The following is a 22,034-nucleotide window of genomic DNA, read 5'->3' on the forward strand; positions in this document are numbered from 1 at the left end:
TTGTGAATACCTAGATAACTAAAATGGACTTTCTTTTTAGTACTTACCTATGCTTTGTTAAGATTTGAAATATCAGAAAACCATCACTTCCTTTTATTTTTATGGTTTGCTCTCTATGAAGGAGGTCAGGAAAGAATTTATTACAGCACTGAAGATATTTATGCTTCAAACCTTGTTTCTCCCAACATTATGTTTTCTTCTTTCAAAAAGAAATCTTATTCTGTGCCTGTTCTCTAATAACAAAGTGCATCCTTCTTTAAGAAGTCACTAATTTGAATACCGTTGTTCTCTAAAGTCATGTTGCTAACCAAAAATAGAAACTGGATAAAGAGAAATGAGAAGGATTTCCTCAGAAGTTTTTATGCAGAATTGAAGGTGTTTTATTTTTCTTATTTCTCTGTGGCCAAAACTTTATATCTGTTCCCTTTGATCTTGTAGACATATGAATAAAACTGATTTGGGCTGTCTGAAACCTTTTATATTTGTTGTAAAATATAAAGGAAAATTTGAAATGTGTAAATATGGATGTCTTAGAATGTAGTGAAAGCTGTAGTAGCAATTCAGGCATCTTAATTTCAGAGAAAAATGTGAGAATTTATCATAAACTTAACATAGTAGAATGTATATTAATAAGTGTTTTAGCATTTAGGCTTATACTTTATTAGTCTTCTAAGCTAATATGATTTCCAGGTATATCTTTATGTTTATGAAATATATAATAGACTTAACCAGGAACTGCAAAATCATTTTTGGATTGGTGATATGTAGACCCACAGCAAAAGTCTCCTGACTAAGAAATGAGGGCCTTGTTTGTTTTGTTACAAGATTGTTTTTAATTTATTTGTGGACTGATTTGTATTCTTTTCTTTTGTATAGATCTCATAGAAGGGAATAGAATATACTGCTACAATATTGCCCATTTAATTTATTAGATGTTAGGGACAGATAACTTATTGTCTTAAAGTGTTTAGAAGAAAATGGAGAAATAGAAAGTTTAAACCTGTCTGGACTGGGATGAAATATCCTCTTGAGAGAAAGGGAGTGAATCACTGAAATATTGTGCTTTACATTGCCAGTTCCTAGCTGGGAATACTACTGCCATTCACTTGCAAGGTGCAAACTTTTGATGAAATCACACTTCAGATTAAGGCATCTGAGGTCTTCATTGTAACTCAGTGATTTTTTTTTTTTTAAAGAAGAATTGATCAATAAGTAATATTTTCAACTTTCCTCCTCTTTATATCTTTTTGTGCCCAGTGCACAAAATTTGTGCACTTGGAGTGAGGGTATGCCCTCAGCCTGACATGTGCCCTCTGGCAGTCTGGGACCGCTCGGGGGATATCTGCCTGCCAGCTGGCAGAGAAACATCTCTTTTGCAGTCCAGGGCTCTCGCAGTCCGGGACCGTAGTTCCTTACCACTCACCTACAGCGGAGTTAGGAGAGGCTCCCACCACCACTGCTGCACTCAGTGGCTATGAGCCCAGCTTCTGGCTGAGCAGCGTTCCCCCTGTGGGAGCACACTGACCACCAGGGGCAGCTCCTGCATTGAGCATCTGCGCCTGGTGGTCAGCGTGTTTCATAGCGACCAGTCATTCTGCCATTTGTTCGATTTGCATATTAGAGTTTTATTATATTGGATACTTTATATTTTTTTTACTTTGCTCTATCCAGGCCTTTCCTTTTGATCATCCTTCTTTCTTTGGTAATTCTTCCACTTTTGTCTTTCTAATTGAAATTCTTCCCCTGTCCCTTCCAAGCCCAGCCCAAGAGTACCAACTTTCCTGCACCCCCAGGAGTCCTGATCTCGCCACTGTGCTTCATCTGTCCTGATCTTATGGCATTTTTTCAAAGTTTGACATTTATTTGTATACTAAGCATGGCTCCACTAAATTTTAAACTTATGGTGTTGGTCATATTTTTGAACTTTTTATTCCCGTCATCATGTTGTATTTTGAACAAATAAAGAGCATTTACTCTGTGTGTATTTGTGTGTGTGTGTGTATGTGTATGGGAACTGGGGATGCATCAGTTAAAGAGTTTTTGCAATGTAGGAGATGAAATATATACTAAATAAATGTTTCTGGAATTTAATAATTTTATAAACCTAGCCAATAGGACACAATGCATCTTTTTGTCATTTTATTTTTATTTTTTTAAATACACAAAACAAATTGATTACCATATTGTAGATACAAAATAATTAGCCATTTACATGCAATACACATTAATATTTTAAGAAAAATGATTTTAAATATGTTATATTAAACAAATATTAATATTTTAAGAAAAAAAGATTTTAAATATAATACTACCCAAACTGTACTAGCATAGGATAATATCACAAAAGTTGTCAAAAATATTAAAAATCTGCAAATAACAGAATTACTTCTATTGTATTCTAAGATTTTTCCCCCCTCTGGCTCTATATTTGTTCATCAGTTTATGTTCATTATATTCCACTAGTGAGTGAGAGCATGTAATATTTATCTTTCTCTGACTGGTTTATTTCGTTTAGCATGATGCTCCCTATGTCTATCCATGCTGTTGCAAATGGTAAGAGTTCCTTTTTTTACAGCAGTGTAGTATTCCATTGTGCAGATGTACCACAGTTTTTTAATCCATTCATCTGCTGGTGGGCACTTAAGTTTTTTCCAAATCTTAGCTATCATAAATAGCATGCTCTTGCCTCCTTTGTCAAATATTAATTGAGCATAATGGCTTGGGTCAATTTCTGGATTCTCTGTCCTGTTCCATTGATCCAAAGGCAGTTTTGAGAACAGTGGCTTTGTAATTCAGCTTGATATCTGGTATTGTGATCCCTCCTTTGTTCTTTCTCAGGATTGCTGCAACTATTCGGGGTCTTTTTTTATTCCATATGAATTTTTGGAGAGTTTGTTCTAGGTCTGAAATAATCCTTTGATATCTTAATGAGGATTGCATTGAATCTATATATTGCTTTGGGTAGTATGGACATTTTAGTGATGTTGATTCTACTAATTCATGAACATTGTATATTCTCCCATTTATTTATGTTTTCCTCTATCTCTTTTTTCACACAATGCATTTTTTTAATGTTCCTTAATGAGCAAAGTTACTTTCTAACTTTACATTTAAAAATAATATATATTGTAATGACCCCACTTAACTTTTTTTTTTAAGGCATAATACATGCATACAGCAGAAAACAAGTAAATAAGAACTCTTATAGTGCAGCACTTTTTCAATTGTGGGAGTATGTTTCTCACAACTTATCTGTATTTTCCCCTTCATCAATAAATAAGTAATATTTCTATAGCCAGGAAAATGACTTGTGGATTTGGTTTTTTGGTTTGGTTGTTTTTGTTTTACAAAGCTAATTGTGTATTTAAACTTTCCCCAAACTTTTTTACTTAAGATATTTCTCTTTTAACATTTTTACTACCACATGCACTGAAATGTTCTCTGCTGAAACATAAAAAAATAAATAGGGGGTCTATGACAGCAGAAAAGCAAATGTGTCACCTCTGCCTTCAGTGAAATCATAAAACTTAAAAGGTCTTCAGAAGGCATTGTAACCATCGCAGAAGATGAAATATGAGTTTCGATGATGCAGTTTTGGTTGGAAGGTCCTTGCTCTTTATAAGTTAATACCTGGGTGACACCTAAGAGTGATATGAATCATTTGAAATGTCGGTGATGATGGCAGTTTCTCTTACTGGCATATTAATGTTCGTTAGAATGTTAGTTCTTCTTACATTGCTGTCATTCTCAAGTTTTCCACCTATTGGAAAAATGAGGAGCAGCCAGCGTTATTTAAAATATTGCTAAGTGAGCATTGTGTTTCTTTATGATTGATTATTGCATTTCCTTTTACAACAGAAGATTAATGTTGCTGTTTGTTGTTCTTAGAAGTGATTATTGGTTAGGGTTTTGTTTTTTTAATGTCATTATACTCTGCTATATGCATATTTTTGTATTCCTTCAGAGGTTCAATTTTAAACTTTTTGTTTGAATTTTATCACCTTTTTGCTTTATAAGATAAGATAAAATATAAAAGCTTCTGCAGTACATATACCACTCCGCCATTTAGATTAGCACTTAGTGATCTTTTAAATGTTTTGTTTTGTTTTTTTGTTTTTCAGTAAAGGGAGACCTCAATAGCAATAATACACTCTAATGGGAATTGTAAATCTGCTTTTAATTACTTTATTAAACAAAGGCTACTCATTTGTTAAGCTTTACTATCTTCAAATGTAGCAATTTACAGACTCCCAGTATTACAAAACCCATAATATATTTCTGGTAGTAAAGAACTCTGTTTCTCTTCTTTCAAAATTAAAATTTAAACTCACTATTTGTTTATATTAAACGATTGAAAGTTAATAAAAACAAGTTCAAGGAGGTTAAATAATTTCTTCAAGGTGTTACAACTAATCATTTTTTCCTATTTTAACTATTTAATTATACCTCTTATTGCAAACTGGGTTGAGTCAGTGTACAAAATTGTAAGATCCTATATAATAAAAGGCTAATATGCAAATCCACCAAACAACAGAGCAACAGTGCACTCCCACGAGGAAGGGGGTGGGGAAGAGTACTGCTTAGCCAGAAGCCGGGGACACGACTAGTGAGCGCGGAGCCTCTCCCGACTCTGTGAAGTGCTAAGGATGTCTGACTGCTGGCAAGGAGCAAGGCGGGCTGAGGGAACCATGCCCACCCCTGAGTTCACAAATTTCAGGCACCATGCCTCTAGTGAAAAATACAAAGAAATAAGGGTATGATAGAAATAAATGTGGAGTGCATGATGAAGCTCAGGGACAAATAAGTATGCACATGAAAACATAGTGTATGATCTCACAGTGTTCTTGAAGTTGGATTGTATTTGCCTCTGAGTTTCCTAGTAGCCAAAGCAAAGATAAATCTTACTAATTGCAACATTCAAGTTATGAATGCACATAATGTATACTAGTAACCAAATCACATTTTATGTAATGTGTATGTATGTGTTTATGTGTATGTGTGTGCATGTGTATATTAAATATCAGTTGCTCAGGAAATCTATGTTTTCCTAGAGAAATTTGTCTTTTTAGTGAAATATGAAATACATGACTTGACAAGGTTTTTTGACTCACACTAAATGTTTCTTCCTAGTGTGTACTTTAATTTGCTCATGTATGTTTTAAATATCAATTTTTAGAGGAACGACAAAATTTTCTCATTGGAAGATAACCATAGCTGCTGTTACTGCTCTTCTCTGTTAGGAATTCTTGTTAAATCCTGGGCACAGATCTTTGCTACCTCTGAAGCCCAAAAATTACTGTTCCGGATCATAGACTGTTTACTGCTGCCACACTCAGTGTTATTGCAAGAGAAGGAGCTGCCTGCACCTCTGTTGACTGCAATTCAAAAGAGCCTGCCTTTGTATCTCCAGGTATAGTAACTGTGGCTGCTTCAAAGTTAAAAAATAAATAAATAAACTTTGTTTTAAAGCAGCTTACTAACTGCACATTTGAAACCTACATTGCCATTTCAATGTATGGGTGTACATGGGCACTTCCATTTAGCATGATTTTAATTCCTTTTGTGTTTGGCTCTAAAAACAAAGATGTAAAAGACAAAATTTCCACCCTTGAAAAGCTTAGAGTTCAGGAGAATGCTAATTACCATAGACACTTATAATAATGTGCTCCATATTTTTCTGAGGGGCCTCCTCCTTTGTCTGTCACCCAGACTGGGATAGGAGAAGTGAGAGAGAAGACACTGTACAGATACTGTTTGTCAAAGTGCAGAGTGGGTAGGAGTTGAAGTTCTACTTTTGTCAGAGGGAACAGCATGGGAAGGGCATGGTTTTTGTGAGAAATGGGACATACTGGGGAAAAGCAAATAATTCTGTGGTGGCTGGACACTCATAGGAGGAGCCACATAATGGGGGTTTATCTAAGTTAAGAAGTTTGGACTTTTTCTTTTACATGGGGACTATTGGTGGATTTTGAGTAGAGAAGTGGGAGTGACATATATTTACATTTTAGAATGGTGATTCTGGTGACAGTATCCAAGGTAGTTGGTGCAGAGTTTAAAATGGAGACTTGGGAAGGCAGTAAGAAGTACATTATCTGAAGGTTTTGAACTAAGGCACTGGGTATAGCATTCAGTAAATTTCAGAAACATTTAGGAACTCCAGTCAGAAAGACTTGCGAAGTAAGTATTATGGAGCAACAGAAAAAATAGAATACTTTCTAGATTCTATAGTGGCTGCTTATGCAGGTGGTGGTGCTATTGAAATGGGATATTCTGGGGATGAAGGTGAGACTTTTTGAACAGCATCAATTTGATGCTGGGACTATCTAGGAGGTCATGATGTTTAGCAGGCACTTGGAAATATTGATGTATAATGCAGGAGAAAGGACTAGGCTGTACTTTGTTATTAGTTAGTGTCTGATAATAAAGGTAAGTGCTTCTTAATTTGGGCTCTAGCAAGGGAAGGTGAGGCAGAATAGATTTTGATTAGGTAATAAGCAGCCTCTTTCACAGATGGTTTTCTAAACAGATTATTATTTCTAAGACATTTTCAGTTGACTCTTTAATTTTGTATTCAAAATAACATTTAAAGCAAAGTTTAGGGTGTCTGCTAGCAAGATAAACCACTGCCAGTCCTGAGGGGAAGATGCGGACAAGGGAGTTATAAATCACAGGAGAGCAGAAACCAGTTTGGCTCAGTGGATAGAGTGTCGGCCTGCAGACTGAAAGGTCCCAGGTTGTATTTCGGTCAAGGGCATGTACATTGGTTGCGGGCACATCCCCGGTAGAGGGTGTGCAGGAGGCAGCTGGTCGATGTTTCTCTCTCATCGACGTTTCTAGCTCTCTATCCCTCTCCCTTCTTCTCTGGAAAATCAATAAAATATATTTTAATAATAATAAAATAAACCACAGGAGAGTCTGGTGTGCTTGTTCCATGTGGCTCCCTTAAACCAAAAATTGTAATTCTTATCTTGAATAAGAATTCTTATAAACATCCATAGTTGTAAATTGAAAAATTTGTTGAATTATCCATTTGACAGAAATGACTTGGAGCTATAACTTTAACTTCTTAAAGGTACCTAGCTCTTTCCTTCATAATTTCTAAAATGTATCCATTTATTATTTCATCTTCTGATTTAATATGCTTTTCCTTAAAACATTAAAGAAATGGTGTAGGGAGTGCCCATTATTTTTTTTAATTGTTTATTTAATTGCTAGTGTTTTAACAGCTCTAGGCTATTTTTCATTACAAATAACCTTTCAAAATTTCTTATTGGGAAAATACTTGTAGCTAAAATGTAGACAAAAACATTTCTAATTATTTCTCTGGGGGAAAAAACATTGTGAATCACAAAATACCAAATTATAAATGAATTTTTAGATCATAATTTATTGTGTTGGTGATTATACTTAGTAATAAGGGATATTTAGAAATATTAACAGAAAAAAATTGTTTCCCAGGGTATTGATTTAATTGTGTTTGTATTTATCAAATACTATTGTATAATATAATCCATATGAAAGTATTTTGTTAACATCTATATAAAGGGAAGGGATTATTAAGTCAACAGGCTGTGGTATGACATTGCGAGTTCCATATGACCTTGATCAAGCTCTTAACTCCTAAACTTATGTTTCTTCAGCTATAAAATTGGACCTACAGTAATACTAACTCAGTGGTTAATTAAATAATGAATATAAATCACATAGTACAGTGACTGACAAATGAAAACCTCGAAATAAATTGACGTTCTGAGACATAATCTTCTGCATTTCTCTCCTTTTGTTAATTAAAAAAAAATGTAGCACCTTTATTAACATGGAAAATTTTTAACATAAGTTTTGCCTTACTCAGATAACTGTAAATGATGAGTACCTTCCATTTTAAAAACTGCCCTAAAATACATTTTATAACTTGGTAAATATATATGCAGTTGAGTGTGGTGGTCAAGTTTTCTGAAGATGAGAAGAACAAAGCTTCCTTTGTCTCTTACATTTCTCTCCTGCTTCATTTGTGCCCCAAAACAAGTATGTGGTTAGATACCACAGCAGGGTTATTACCAAGCTTAGCAACTCCCTGGACTTCATACAAACATTATCTATTGATAGTGGGTGGAGTCCTTGTTGGTTGTGATAAGTTACAAATTCAGACCAGTATTAATGTGAGTGACTAAATTAGTAAGTTCCTAGATTTTTTTTTACCTTTTGATATTTATTTGTTTTGTTTGTTTATTTGTTGTCTTTTCCTCCCGTAGGGCATGTGTATCGTGTGCAGTCAGTCTCAAAATGCCTATTTGAATCAATTGCTGGGGAATGTTATTGAGCAGTATATTGGGCGGTTTCTTCCAGCTTCGCCACAACATGTTTTAGATCTTGGACAACATCCTGTTTTGTTGGCATTGAGAAACTCGGCCACTCTTGCACTGATGCCATTTCTAAAGAAATGCATTGTACAAGTCATAAGGTAACTCTAAAAATTAAAAATAAGCTGTATTTACAATTTATTAATATCTATTGAAAAGAAACAAAGTATTTCAAAACTCTTGGCCTCCCTTAAAACACTAATAGTTTAGAAAAAAAATTTTCTGAGAAGAATTATCTAAGATTTTACTAAAATGATTTTTACATATGCAGACAATGTTTTTTTTTTTAAAAAAAGTATATATATATATTATTGATTTCAGAGAGTAAAGGAGAGGAAAAGAAAGAAATATCAATGATGAGAAAGAATCATTGATCAGCTGCCTCCTGCATTCCCCTTACTGGGGATGGAGCCCGCAACCTGGGCATATGCCCTGACCATGAATCAAACCATGACCTCCTGATTCATAGGTCAAAGCTCAACTACTGAGCAACACCCGCTGGGATAAGACCAAGCTTTGTGCTTATTTTTTCTACAGAATAATTATTTTCTAATATATGCCTTAAAGGTGTAGATATTTATTTTAGTTTTTATCTAAAGATAAAACTTTTTATCAGAGAAACTTTTATACTATATACAATACAGTAGTATTTAACTTCATGTGAAATCAGTTTTTAAAGTTAAGATGCTATGGTGCTATATATTCTTGTCTAACATTTGTTTTCTCTTTTAAATTACCTCGTATTTTTAATAAACTGATATTATCCATCACCTCATTACAGAATTTGATGTTTAAAATCTGTTCTTTCTTCCAACCATTTTTTTGTGTGTGTGTGTTCCTAGTGTTCTGTTACTCAAGTTTGGAAGTTTTATAGTTTTGTTCACTCCCCTTTGCCATCCTCTGGCAAATGATTGTTTCCCTTCCCTTCTTTTCACATCTCTCTTTCCTTATCACATTATACCTCCTAGGGGTGTCGGACTCAATCAGAGAAGGGGCCAAAATCTAAAATCCAGCCTAAATCGCGGGCCAAATGGTTTACTGAACAGTCATAAACTGTCATTGTGATGGAAACGCAGCGGAGTGCAGTGATGACAGCGCGGTGCGGGCCACATTGCAAGGCCTGGCGGGACTGATTTGGCCCGCTTGCCTTGTGTTTGACACATGTGTGCCTAACTACTTTCCCTATCTCGGCTTTTCTCTCAGCCCAGCCAAAATAGTGCTGCCAGATTACTTTTTCTGAAATAATGTTCCATTATGACACTTTTCTGCCCCCAGACCTTCATTTGCTCTTTTTTTTTCTTTGCCTATGGAATAAACTTCATACATGATATGTCACTAACTTTTCCATGGCATCCTATATAAACCCTAATGAGATTAGTTTATTATTGCCTCTCCAAAGTGCTTTTTAGTTCTTTATGTTACAGCATTTTCTCCATTAAAATGCCATCCTTCTGGACTAAATTCCACATAGGCATTATGAGACCTACACCTAATATGTCAGTGTACCACGATGTTTCTCCCCTTCTGAAGTTATGTGCTCTGTAGGATTCAATTCTCAAAATTGTCGTATTTTGTCTTGTATCTGAATTCCCATCAAGATGGTTGTAGTACTCTACCACTGTGTGTGAGACCGTGTATAAGTAACTTTAGTATAAAACCCAATGACAAGTGCTGAAGTGAAGTTAAATCCTTAAGGTCATAAAACTGTTTGAAAAGCCCAGTGATAAAGACCCTGGCTGACTTTCGTATTTGCCTGTGAAAACATTTTTCTCATGATTTCTAGTTGATGACCCAAAATATAACAATTCTTTTTTCTTTTTCTTTTTTTTCTTTTTTAAGTACTCAGGAAAGAAAGAGAGATTTCCTCCTATACCTTCTTCCATTGCATGCTTCTTTACTCCTATACTTCCCAGTATTCCTGAGAATTCTGGACTTACTATTCAAAGCACCTATCACACTATCTTATGATAGCCTTTTTTTTCTTGTCCAGCTTGTTCACTGGACACCGAGCCTCTTGCTTTCAAAGACCATATTTTACTTCACTTTACATTCTTATCCTTAGACTTGTACCTGGTGCAATATAGGTACCCAATATAAACGTCTTTTTTAGGAACTCGGAATTCAGCAGTGAGCAAAAAAAGACAAAACCCTTGTTCTAAAAAAAATGAATGAATCTTCTTATATGTGAAATTTGTTGGAAGCCACATATGGAGTAGAAATGATCGAGAGATAGTTTCTGTTCTATGGGATTTATAATTCTTAGTGATTTCTATGCCTCCTTTTGGCAAATTATTATTATTGCTTTGCAAATATATACAGATGTCTAGCTTAGATTTTGCTGCATTTGACAATTTTTTCATATTGTCTAGACTTTTTAGAAATTGAGCAATCCCGCTTTCATTTATTCACCTAACAAATGGACACTGAGCACCTGTTAGGAGCCAAAACTTGTTCTAAGAGGTAGAGATGTATACATGAGTCAGAAAAATTACCTTGATGATCTTGGATGAATTCTACTGCTAAAATGTGTCCTGCTTTGAGAGGAGATATTAAATCCTAAATTACCTCTCTAATTATTTTACTTCCAAAGGAAGGAAAGAGGTAAAGCTAGAGTTGGAAGCGAATTCCCAGGACAGTCTTCTTATTGAATTGGGGGTAGTGGAGATCCCTCCCAAATTCCTTAATGATGTAAGGAGAGATTTATTTATGCAAATTTGGCATAAATGTTGCATCATTAAAGAGCTGGTAGAGGAGTACAGGCTTATATTAGAAAGGAAAAAAAATTAACAATTACAATTTTATTTGGATTTTAATTAAGTTCATTTTTAAGGCCAGGTTGCTTAAAATTTAGTGTATGTCTATATTCAACATTGGCCCTTGTAGCACACCAAAAGAATTTGTAATCATTGCTTCTTAACATTTGTGTATGGTAAGATATACATACTTTTTAGAAATTGTGCTTTATTAATTTGTGGGAGGTAAAATTTGCCAATATCTATAAAGTGTATGTCATTTGATTCTGCTCTATTGAAACAGAACAGAAGAACAAACAAAATTGTACTTCTTTTCAGGAAATTCTGCTTGGAGAGTAAACGGATCTTGCTTCCTCCACGTTTAGCATCCATTCTGGCTTTTATCCTTCAACTCTTCAAAGAAACTAACATGGATGTTTCTGATGTTGAACAACTCCTCCCTGTTGTCTTAAAATGCTTGGTGGTGGTCAGTGAATCCCAAGGTGAGTTTGAGTTTGTGTTTGTTATACTTTTCTGTTAATTTGAAAGTAATTGTTCCTGTCAGTTAAATTGATAGTTAAAACTGTATTTTTTATGTTATATATCAGTTTGTATTTATTATGGCTAAAGAACAAACATCAGCCAATAACTGAGGTTGAACATGACAAATGGTTTAAAATTGACATGTTCCAGTCTAGTTTAGTTTAGTTTTTCCCAAGGCAAATAATTTACTTAAATGCTACTTCCTCTGATTAGACTTGTTAAGTTCTTAAAGAATATTTGTTAATGTGACTCCAATTATTAAATATATCTTGTTAAATATTAAATTGTGAGAAGTCAGCATACTTTCTCCCATTCAGGTTTCTGCTAGAAGATCTAGGCTAACTTCTTGGGTAGACCAGTAAGGATTCTTTGATCCTATTCCTTTTGTTTTCAGTGTCCCCAGCCTTACTGTCACTGATCTCTTTAAAAAACCATTTATTTAATCCCCACTGTAAGTAGCATGCTTTAATAAGCTTATTAGAAATATGCAGAACAGTAGCCACAGCTCTATCTTGAAGGAATTTTTAAAATGTAAATAGGCCGTGTGTGTGTGTGTGTGTGTGTGTGTGTGTGTGCAGTGTTTATCATTATAATGTGATTGTTCGGGGCAGGGCTTCCCCAATGCTTCTACTTAAGTAGTTGTAACTGGTGTGATAAGTGAGTACAGGGTGTATTCTCAGGAATCTGAGGGCTGGGCCCAAAGTGGTAGCTAAAAGCTCAGACGCCTCTTTGAAATGTTCTGTTTTACCTCAAAAACTATATGCATAATTTGTTTAATCCTCACTTTAATAATTAAAAATATTCTTTTTGCTCCCAAGCTTGATTTTTGTGGAAAATGGTATGTCTGTTAATTTAGAATACCCTTACTTCATAGTAACATATCTTCCCTGAAGAATGCCCAGATGGGCCCAGACTTTTCTTTAGAAATTTTGTCCCCATTGAAAATTTGTACATACTTTTAATTTTAGTGAATGCTTGTTGTATTGTGCGATACAAAATTTCTTGAGACAATAGATAGTATAAAGTTTTAGCTAGCCTCTTATTTTGATGATAATAATATTTATTATGAAGAAGACCATACTTTGGAAGGTGAATTTTGCCTCTTGATATCTAGTGTAAACCAATTAATTTTAGACTTGTAATAAATAATTTTAAAAAGTATTTATTTGAGTAAAAGGAACTGTAGTTCGAAGACACAGATTCAAATAGCAATCTAAATTGTGCACCACCAAGACAAAGGAGAGGCCATCTAGTTCCCATCCATGTTCCCAATTTTATGCAAATGAAGTTTTCAAATTGATCAGTTCTGATGGAAGAAAAAGGAAACCAGGTTTCCTTGAGGTGGTTGACTCAGCATTAAAAAAAGCAGGTCACAGTGCAGGAAGTCGAGAGTTCAGCCAGAGGTTCTTCCTGGTACATTCTATGTGAGGATCTCCTGTCAGCAAATGGCTACTAGACTTATTATTTATAAGATCTGGGCCCTTGGGTGACCCTAGGGAGTTCATCTCAATATCTAAATTCCTTCTTGAGATTCACATCGCATGCATCTTTCTTCTGGGGTCCACATTAGCTAGTAAGTGCTTGACATAATCAACAGAGTTGGAGTGCAGATTCTCTACCTTCACATTACTGTCTTTGTAACCTTGAAGGAGAAATAAATGCAGATTTGTGTGCTTGGCTCAGAGAAAATTCTGACTTTTTTGTTGTCTCAGTGTCTAAAAGGACAGTTTGTACAGTCACAAGAGGTATTACTAAATGACTCAGCACATCCACTCCTTGGTAGGTGCCTAAGAGTATTTTAAACACATGTCTGTTCTACAACCTGTACAGAGAGCTTGATGAGTTCCACTTTTTCCATGACAGTAAAAGGACCTTTGCCAACCTGCTCCTCAACAAAACAGGTGAAAAATTTACTTAAAAGAAATCATTAAAGTCTCCAGAAATAGCTGTAAGGGTATATATACAGCAAATGGAGAAATCTTTAAGAAAATCTATTAAAACTTGGTAAGAACAGCAAGAATCTGTGGTACTTGAACCAAGACCACTTCTTTTCCGCCAGCACAGTAAGACAGAAACTACTTCAGACTGTTAAATCCAAGAATATAGGGCTCCCCTCTCCCCAGCTTCCAGTAGAGTCCTGTGAGAGGCAGGCTTCCACCATTTCTCGTCATGACTCCAGGCTAATGTAAAGTTTCAGACAAGTACAGCTTAGAAGTGGGGGCTCCATTCTTCTGCTCAGCCCTCACTCATGGGATGGTTGCAGTGCATTGAGGGCGACACCACTGAGAATACAGGGTGCCAATCATTCTTGCTGCAGCTTAAAGGCTGCATGCCAAGAGAAGTGAGCTGAGGGGACCTGGGGCAGCTGCCCCTCCTTCCACAAGCGCTCTTCTCCTAAAGTGGTGTGCCACTCAAAAGTAGTGGGCACTGTTGTCTCTGTCCTAGCACCAGAGCCATGCCTGGGAGGTTGTGCATGGAACTCTGAGCCTCTCCCAAAAGAACTGATTTCATTCGTATCACAGTGTGAAAAAGTTCAAGCCTAACAGTACTGTCAAAAACAGTGGAGTTTGTGATGAAAGACAAAAGGTAGAAGGATAATGGACTCACTGAGCTATAAGATAATCTGTAGGCCAGCCAGTTTGGTGAGAGAATTAGTGAAAGGGACAGCTGGTTAGAGCCCTCGGTTCAGAACAGATCTCAGACACTGTTCTCAGTGTTTTATCCTTTTTAAAAGCCTGAACTGGATTAGATCAGTCTATGAAGCACTTTATGCCCCAGGGCATTATTGAAAATAATAGCATAATCAGTCAGCAATTAGTGGAGTTTTAACAGCTGGTGTCAACATGGGAAGGGACAAAGAGAACACTGTCAAAACCACTGCCCTCCAATGTAGACTAGGCAGACCTAAGGTTATACCTGAGGAGCAGTTTTAGAGGCTTCACACAGGGCATCAGGAAGAAGGCAAAAGAAGTAGACTTCGCTTAAAAAATGTCCAGTTTTCAACAACAACAAAAAAATTACAAGACACAAAGAATCAGAGAAGTGTGATCCATTAGCTGAAGAAAAAAGCAGGCAGTGGAAGCTGCTATTGAGAGCAGTCAAATACTGGATTTAATAGACAAAGACTTCAGAATAGTAGAGGAACAGAAAACACAAGACATTTAGAAAACAAAATGTAAAAAGGCTGATGTAAATCCAACTGTTCAATAGTGGTAACGGAAAGGATTGAACAATCCAATGAAAGAGATTTTAAGAATGGATTTTTTAAAAAGATGTAACTGTATTCTATTTGTAGGAAACACTTTCTACATTGTTTTTCAAAATTTTTTTTTAATTTTATGTACAAGTATGCAATTTTAAAGGATTTGGTTAAATATTTAAAGAATACAGATGTCCTTTTGTGACTGCTGTTTGAAAGGAAGTTAGCATCAAATATAGTTGATTTTAATATATACATCTTTGACTAATTTTAAGCGAAGGTAAGTTGTTGGATTTTAATTGGCTATTTACATATTTGTTAGTGAGTGGGAGGAGTAGGCCTTTGAATTTTTAAAAATCTGCTCACCTATAAATCAGCTGAATTATTAAAGACTGATTGAATACTTTTGTTGCTGAAGCCGGTTTGGCTCAGTGGTAGAGCGTCGCTCTGCGGACTAAAAGGTCAGGGGCATGTACATTGGTTGCGGGCATATCCCCGGTGGGGGGTGTGCAGGAGGCAGCTGGTCGATGTTTCTCTCTCATTGACGTTTCTGGCTCTCTATCTCTCTCCCTTCCTCTCTGTAAAAAATCAATAAAATATATTTTTTTTAAAAACAATACTTTTTCAGTATGTAACAGTGCTTGCAGGATTAGGATCAGACAGTATTATTGAATATGGGCTCTTTACTAAGAGAAAGACTTATTCTCACATGTATTTTTTTTAGGTATAAGGTTGTAGAAAATAGACTCGAGCTTTTTATATTTCCTTAAAACGAGAGGGGGATAGATTGGGAGATATACTTTGAAGAAAACAAAACCTCTTAATGATTTCATTTTGAGAAATAACAGAAAATCATATACATACTTTAAGAAAACATATTTTTCTGAATCAAGTGTGTTTATAAAAATGAGGATCCAGCTGGTCAATTCAGACACAATGTATAATGCTGTAATTTTTTCCTTCTAGTTAAAAGGCTAGCCACAGAGAACTTGCAGTGTATGGTGAAAACCTGCCAAGCGGGGTCAGAAGGAGAACCTGCCGCCCAGCTGACTGCAGTGTTTAGGTAACTGGAAATCATGCCAACTGGCAAGGAGACTATTGCCAGCCATTTGACAGCCAACATGTTTTTTAAATAACTAATTATCCAAAACATAATGTGTTACTACTTGTTTATGGTATTTTAATTATTGTATTTTTGGCAGTAGTTTTGTTGCATTGTGTTGTTTTATTAAAAAAATAAAGATGCATGCTCGTTTTGGCAGCACATATACTAAAATTGGAACGATACAGAGAAGATAGCATGACCCCTGTGCAATGATGACACCCAAATTCATGAAGCGTTCCATATTAAAAATTAAATAAAACAAAGGTGCCAGGGAGAAAGATAAGTGAGCTACTTCAGATTACCTGTATATTTAATAAGGAAGATTCTTACATGTATTAGGTCTAGTAATAATTAATGTCGTTTTCTAATACTTTTTTAAAATCTAATTTATTTAAACAATACAACAAAATTTAATCAACAATATAGTTGCCGTTGTTTTCTACTACTTGTGCCCAACGCTCAGGAAGCATTTTAATCCCTCTGTTGTAAAATTCTTGTGATTTTGATGTAAAAAATTCAGTCAATGCATTTTTGAGGCATTCTTCATTATTAAATTTTTTTCCAAGAAGAAAGTTTTGCAAAGAACGAAACAAATGGTAATCGGAAGGGGCAATATCAGGAGAATATGCAGGTTGAGGGAGAACTTCCCATTCCAACTGGCGCAGTTTTTCAGCAGTGATTCTTGCAGTATGCGGTCGTGCGTTATCGTGGTGAAGAATTACGCCCTTCCGATTAATCAGCGCGGGTTCTTTTTCTCTTAAAGCTTGGGCTAACCTTTCCAATTGGGCACTATACACTGCACTTGTAATGGTTTGGTTAGATGGTAAAAGTTCATAATGAAGAATTCCTTTAAAATTCCACCAAACACACAACATCACTTTTTTGGCGTGGACTGCGGAGCCTCATTTTTGTCCAACCATTGAGGCTGCCTTTTCAAATTAACATACAGCACCCATTCTTCATCTCCAGTCACAATTTGCTCTAAAAACGGCAAACTGTTTTGACGAGAGAGGAGCAAACTGCAAATTGTGACTCTTTGATTACGGTTGTTGTCGGTCAACTCATGAGGAACCCACTTTCCAAACTTTTGGACTTTGCCAAGTGCACGCAATTGATTGGAAATTGTTTTTTGTGAACAATTTAAAGTTGTCGCAAGCTCTTGTTAGGTAATTTGAGGATTTTGCACCAAAAGAGCTTGAAGAGCTTCTTGATCAAAATTGGACACACGGCCTCGACCACTCTTGTCATCTAACGAAAAATTTCCCTCGCGAAATTTCTCAAACCAACGCTGGCATTTTCTGGCGCTAACTGCATCTTGACCAAGAGCACTACAGATGTTTTTTGCAGCCTCACTTGCTTTTCTTCTTAGCCCTAGTTTTGCAACAAAAACCAAACCAAACACAAACTTTTTCAAGCAAAACTTGTTAGTTGCACTTCACACGTTCTGTAGATACCACGTGTTTGAAGGTTATGTCAATACAAGTCAACGCCAAGCAAGATTTTAAACGAATGTTTTAAAACGACATTAATTATTACTAGACCCGATATTTAAGAGGAAAAAGTGGGAAATGTGGGTCATTTTAAGTATTTCTTTCTCATCGTTTCTACCAGTTTACCTTTATTGTACGAATCTCTACCCTAGCACTGCCATAATAAGCAATTTACTGTCATTTTCTTCATCTGTGCTGGATCTTTGATTCCTCAGTGTTTATTTTTATCACATAATTAGTACTTTTCAGGTGTCTAGTTTATTTAAATTGTGAGCATTTGAAATAAATAATGGATTTGTGAAAACTAAAACCCTAGAAGGGGAAAAAGAATTTAGATGAATAAAGCATGCATGTTTGTTATAGGGTTAAAATATGTAATTCTAATTTATAAAGGTCTCCTATGGGCCTAAAGTCTCTTGTTTGGTTCCAGAATACAAAAATATATTAAGAATAACTTGCTTTCCTTATAAAAATATTGTTTTGTTTATCTAGAGTCATGAAGAAATTTTTTAATACCTAGGAAGCCAGACTTGTTTTTTTCTTAGTCTCTTACACATCTTTACCACCCAGATTTCAACATACAGACTGTAGCAGAAATCCCCTCCTGGGATTCCAACTCTTCCCTCTTCCTCTTGGTGCCTCTGCTTTCTTAGCTTACATTGAAATAAGCCATTTCTGTCCTTCCTTTTTAACTGTTATTTTCTTCTTACTCTTAATTCTAGATTCTTAAAGTACTTTTACATAAAATGATCTATCTTGTGTTCAGGGTATAGCTGATTACCATATAGATACCAGCCCAAGGAATTGATTGCCTCAGAAGTAATCCTAAGTAACTTGATTTACTTTCAGGCATTTTATCCAGGATTATGGTATGAGACACGATAATCAGATTTACAGCATTTTAGAAACAGTAGCAGCATTGGACCAGCAGGTTGTCATCCACTTGATTCCTACCCTCACTCAGTCTCTGAAGGATTCAGAGCAGAAATGGGGCCTTGGCAGAAATATGACCCAAAGGTAGGTTTGATAATTTGATTAAGTTCTTTTGGGCATGACTAAAAATCTAGATTCATTTTTCTAGAATGGCTTTGTTTTTCATTCCCAAAAATATGGCGTGTATTTAATTAAAACATGTTTTAGTGCTATGATTGACACATCCATTCACACACATTGTTCATTTCAAAGTGACCACCCTAGAAAGCTGTCTATTTCTGCAGCTTTCTTGTATTGCTGCTGTTGCTCACAACACATGTTCCTCATGGGGAAGTGGACGGGTAAGCCTTATGTGCCTTGTTTTGTATAAATTCCATGGAGGCAAATCAGTCCTTTTAAGGATGCTTGATTTACTGGATCAACTTTGTCATGTATATCCAGTTAATAGGCTGAGTGCCCCAATTAGAAAATATCGTTTTTGGTAAAAAATAGATAAGGTTTTCTGTTTTGTTTTTTAATAGGTTTACAACCCAATTAAGGATAGCGTTTGAAATAGTCAGGGTAGTACAACATTGTGGAAATACGCCTGTAGTTCCTAAAGAGATGGTTTTTGAGGTGTCATCCTCATACTGAAATTCGTGTGTCCCAAGGTTTGTTAAGGAATCAAAGTATTTTAATCACATGGTGGGAGTGTACGAACAGAGTCCAGCAAGTTCAGTTTGTAAATACATAAATGAAAAGTAATGGAAAAGAAATAAATCTATCTGTCTTCTTTTCTCTTATACAGGAAAGCCTATAGCAAACTTTTATGTCACCTAGGACAAGTGGGACAAGATGAGATGCAGAGACTGGAAAATGAAAGCAACTAATATGTTTGTGATTCATCTTTTTTATTAATTATAACTATCCTAACCCAGGTTGCATCATTCTGACCCCTTTTAATTAATTGTATGCTGTTCTGTTAAAATTATTTTCTAGGATTTTTTCCTTACATAACTAAACATAAACATATAAATAAGTAAATAAAGGTTCATTAAGTGTGTTTTGGAATCTCTGGAACTAAATTAAAGAAACTTTTTCTAACTGGGAGTGTTACCTGTGTGTAGCAGATCCATGGACTTTTTACAATAATGTGACTTAGTGTCTTGTGACTTGTTTGTGTTTGTTGAGATTTTTCACAACTTATCTATAATAATAGAAGTGTAATATGCTAATTAGACTGGATAGCCAAATGACCTTCCCAAGGAAACGGGGGCTGCGAGGGCCAAGCCCCTTGCAAAAATTTCATGCATCAAGCACCTAGTGTTGTAATAAGATACCTTCCTAAGTTTTTTGGAAGCCGGGAGAGGGTTAAGAGATAGAACTGTTTGTTAATTGTATTTAATTGTATATGAGGCAAATTAATGAGTAAAACCCTTACCAAACCTACTTAACTCTGTGAAGAATGAGACCAAAAATCTGCCTGAATGATTGTACAGATAATATATAAGTGTGTTTTTGTTGTTGTTTTAATTAAGCCAAAGGTGTTTAGGTAGATTCCAACAGTTGCAAGATGTTGTTCCTTACTCATTCTTTCTTTGACAGTTGTCATTAACAGATATATCAGAAAGAAGATAAACGAGAATCTATAAGGAGATGATAAGTAATAATATCCTGGAAAATCTTAGTATTACAAATTAGCTGAAGAGGTCTGAGAAGTCAGCTGATTTATCCCCTTACTCATCAATTAGAACCTCTTATATATTAGTATCTTTAAGCAGCTATTGGGCCTCTTAACTCTTTAACAATCTCATCCAGATTTGTTTTACCAGTTGGGCTCTTGACTCCTTTTTACAGTAAGCATTATTTGATAAAAAGAGCTCTAGTCCTAGTGTTTGGAACTCACCTGAGTCTCAAACCTAGCTCTGCTTTGTGACCTTGAGCAAGTTACTTAACCTTTCTGAGCCTTGGTTTCTTCATGGAGAAAAAAAAAGACTTCTTTTCCTATTTTACAATGTTCTGAGAAGATTCAGTAGAAAAATGTGAAATATTTGGTAACTTGTATTCTGTTTGTACATGCACAGATATGATTACTGTATTATTTATACACAGGTTAAAAAAAAAAACAAACCCTCAACTTTGTTCCTCTTTCTTTAATGTACTGGATGAATGATCCTACTTTTTTTGTGATGTTTTCTTAATTTCTTTCTCCTGGGATTCTGGTCTTTTTCATGGTTCTATTCCTTGAAGAAAACATTTCAACCCGCCGAGACTGGTTTGGCTCAATGGAGAGAGCATCGGCTTGGGGACCGAAAGGTCCCGGGTTCGATTCTGGTCAAGGGCATGTACCTTGGTTGCGAGCATATCCCCAGTAGGGGGTGTGCAAGAGGCAGCTGATTGATGACTCTCTCATCGATGTTTCTAGCTCTCTATCTCTCTCCCTTCCCTTCCTCTCTGTACAAAATCAATAAAAATTTTTTTAATTTTTCAACCCTTTTCTGGTTCAAAAGTATTTTAAAATTGCAATGTATTGCAATCAGCAAAATATAGTTTATAGCACTCTCCTAATTATAATCTGAAGTCTAAAGAAGTATCTGTTGTTTTCATAATATACAATGGTCTGTTTCCCCCCCCAAATCAGCTTCTGTCCTTCAGTGAAATGAATGAGTCTCTTTGTGGTCACTTAAAAGACTTCGTATAAATGAATTTCTTTTCATTATGATCATTATGATAATGACTTGTTAAACTGTTTTATCTACTTAAAATGATGCTTTTAAAAGAGTTTTATGTATAGGTTATATATTTTTATTTTCCAAGGGAGACTGATAATGATATCCGAGAATCTTGCTCCTTGGAGTATGAAACTTAAAGGATAAGAAAAGCTGCTGCTGAGTCATGCATTAGGGTGAATAACTGTGGATACTGAGAATAACTAGCCGAAACCGGTTTGGCTCAGTGGATAGTGGAAAGGTTTCAGGTTCAATCCCGGTCTAAGGCATGCACCTTGGTTGTGGCACATCCCCAGTAGGGGGTGTGCAAGAGGTAGCTGATCGTTTTCTCTCTCTGTTTCTCTATCATCGGTGTTTCTAACTCTCTATCCCTCTCTCTTCCTCTCTGTAAAAAAAATAAAATAAATTTTTTAAAAAATAACTAAAGTTTATACTTAAGAAATCAGTTGCAACAAAAAGTCTATTAGCAATACAGGTATGTATATATGTTTTTTATTTATAAGGAACATTTTAAAGAAGCTGTTTTTAACTGAAGAAAAAATTTATGACTCAGTTCCTTTTAAAATCTTCACTGGCCCTTCACTCATTATTATAACCTTATCTTTTTCCATTCCCAGACCTTAAGAGTACCTTATAACTGCTTCCTTAATATCCATTTTTCCCGAGATACCATATCTCTGAGGCTACTGCTCTACCTTTTGTTTTGTAAGTCGCTCTCTTTTGGTGAAATCAGAAAGTACGTCCTCATTTTTCATGTTCTTTGGCCTCTGTGGCATTTTCATTTTCATTTGTTTTCTCATCCCTTCTCAGGGAAACTGCTCCTTCCTACATGCACTGAACTTGGAGAGCACCTTCACATTTTTTCATGTCCCAGTGGTAAGATCTCTTCTTCACCTATTCTGCCTCAGCATCCTTCTTGTAGTCTGTTGGTAGCATTAGCTCATAATTTTCTTTCTCATATCTA

At 35.5% G+C, this 22,034-nt stretch overlaps 1 protein-coding gene and 1 non-coding gene across 4 annotated transcripts in view; both read left to right on the forward strand.

Annotated features, from left to right (window-relative positions):
- MMS22L (MMS22 like, DNA repair protein) overlaps positions 1–19,412 on the forward strand; it is a 97,354-nt gene extending 77,942 nt beyond the window's left edge. For all 3 annotated transcript variants that reach the window (XM_036415108.2, XM_045572693.1, XM_045572694.1), the window contains 6 exons: positions 5,241–5,410; positions 8,253–8,461; positions 11,432–11,595; positions 15,801–15,897; positions 18,279–18,446; positions 19,150–19,412. In XM_036415108.2, the coding sequence (XP_036271001.1) occupies positions 5,241–5,410; positions 8,253–8,461; positions 11,432–11,595; positions 15,801–15,897; positions 18,279–18,446; positions 19,150–19,231 (890 nt within the window). In that variant the 3' untranslated portion in view covers positions 19,232–19,412. The remainder of the gene's footprint in view (positions 1–5,240; positions 5,411–8,252; positions 8,462–11,431; positions 11,596–15,800; positions 15,898–18,278; positions 18,447–19,149) is intronic.
- Positions 16,081–16,186, forward strand: LOC118706284. Its single transcript, XR_004983989.1, has one exon. It is a non-coding gene; the product is annotated as a U6 spliceosomal RNA (small nuclear RNA).
- Positions 19,413–22,034: the final 2,622 nt, after the last annotated feature.

Source organism: Pipistrellus kuhlii, unplaced genomic scaffold (assembly GCF_014108245.1).
Source record: "Pipistrellus kuhlii isolate mPipKuh1 unplaced genomic scaffold, mPipKuh1.p scaffold_m20_p_5, whole genome shotgun sequence".
Classification (NCBI taxonomy): Eukaryota; Metazoa; Chordata; class Mammalia; order Chiroptera; family Vespertilionidae; genus Pipistrellus; species Pipistrellus kuhlii.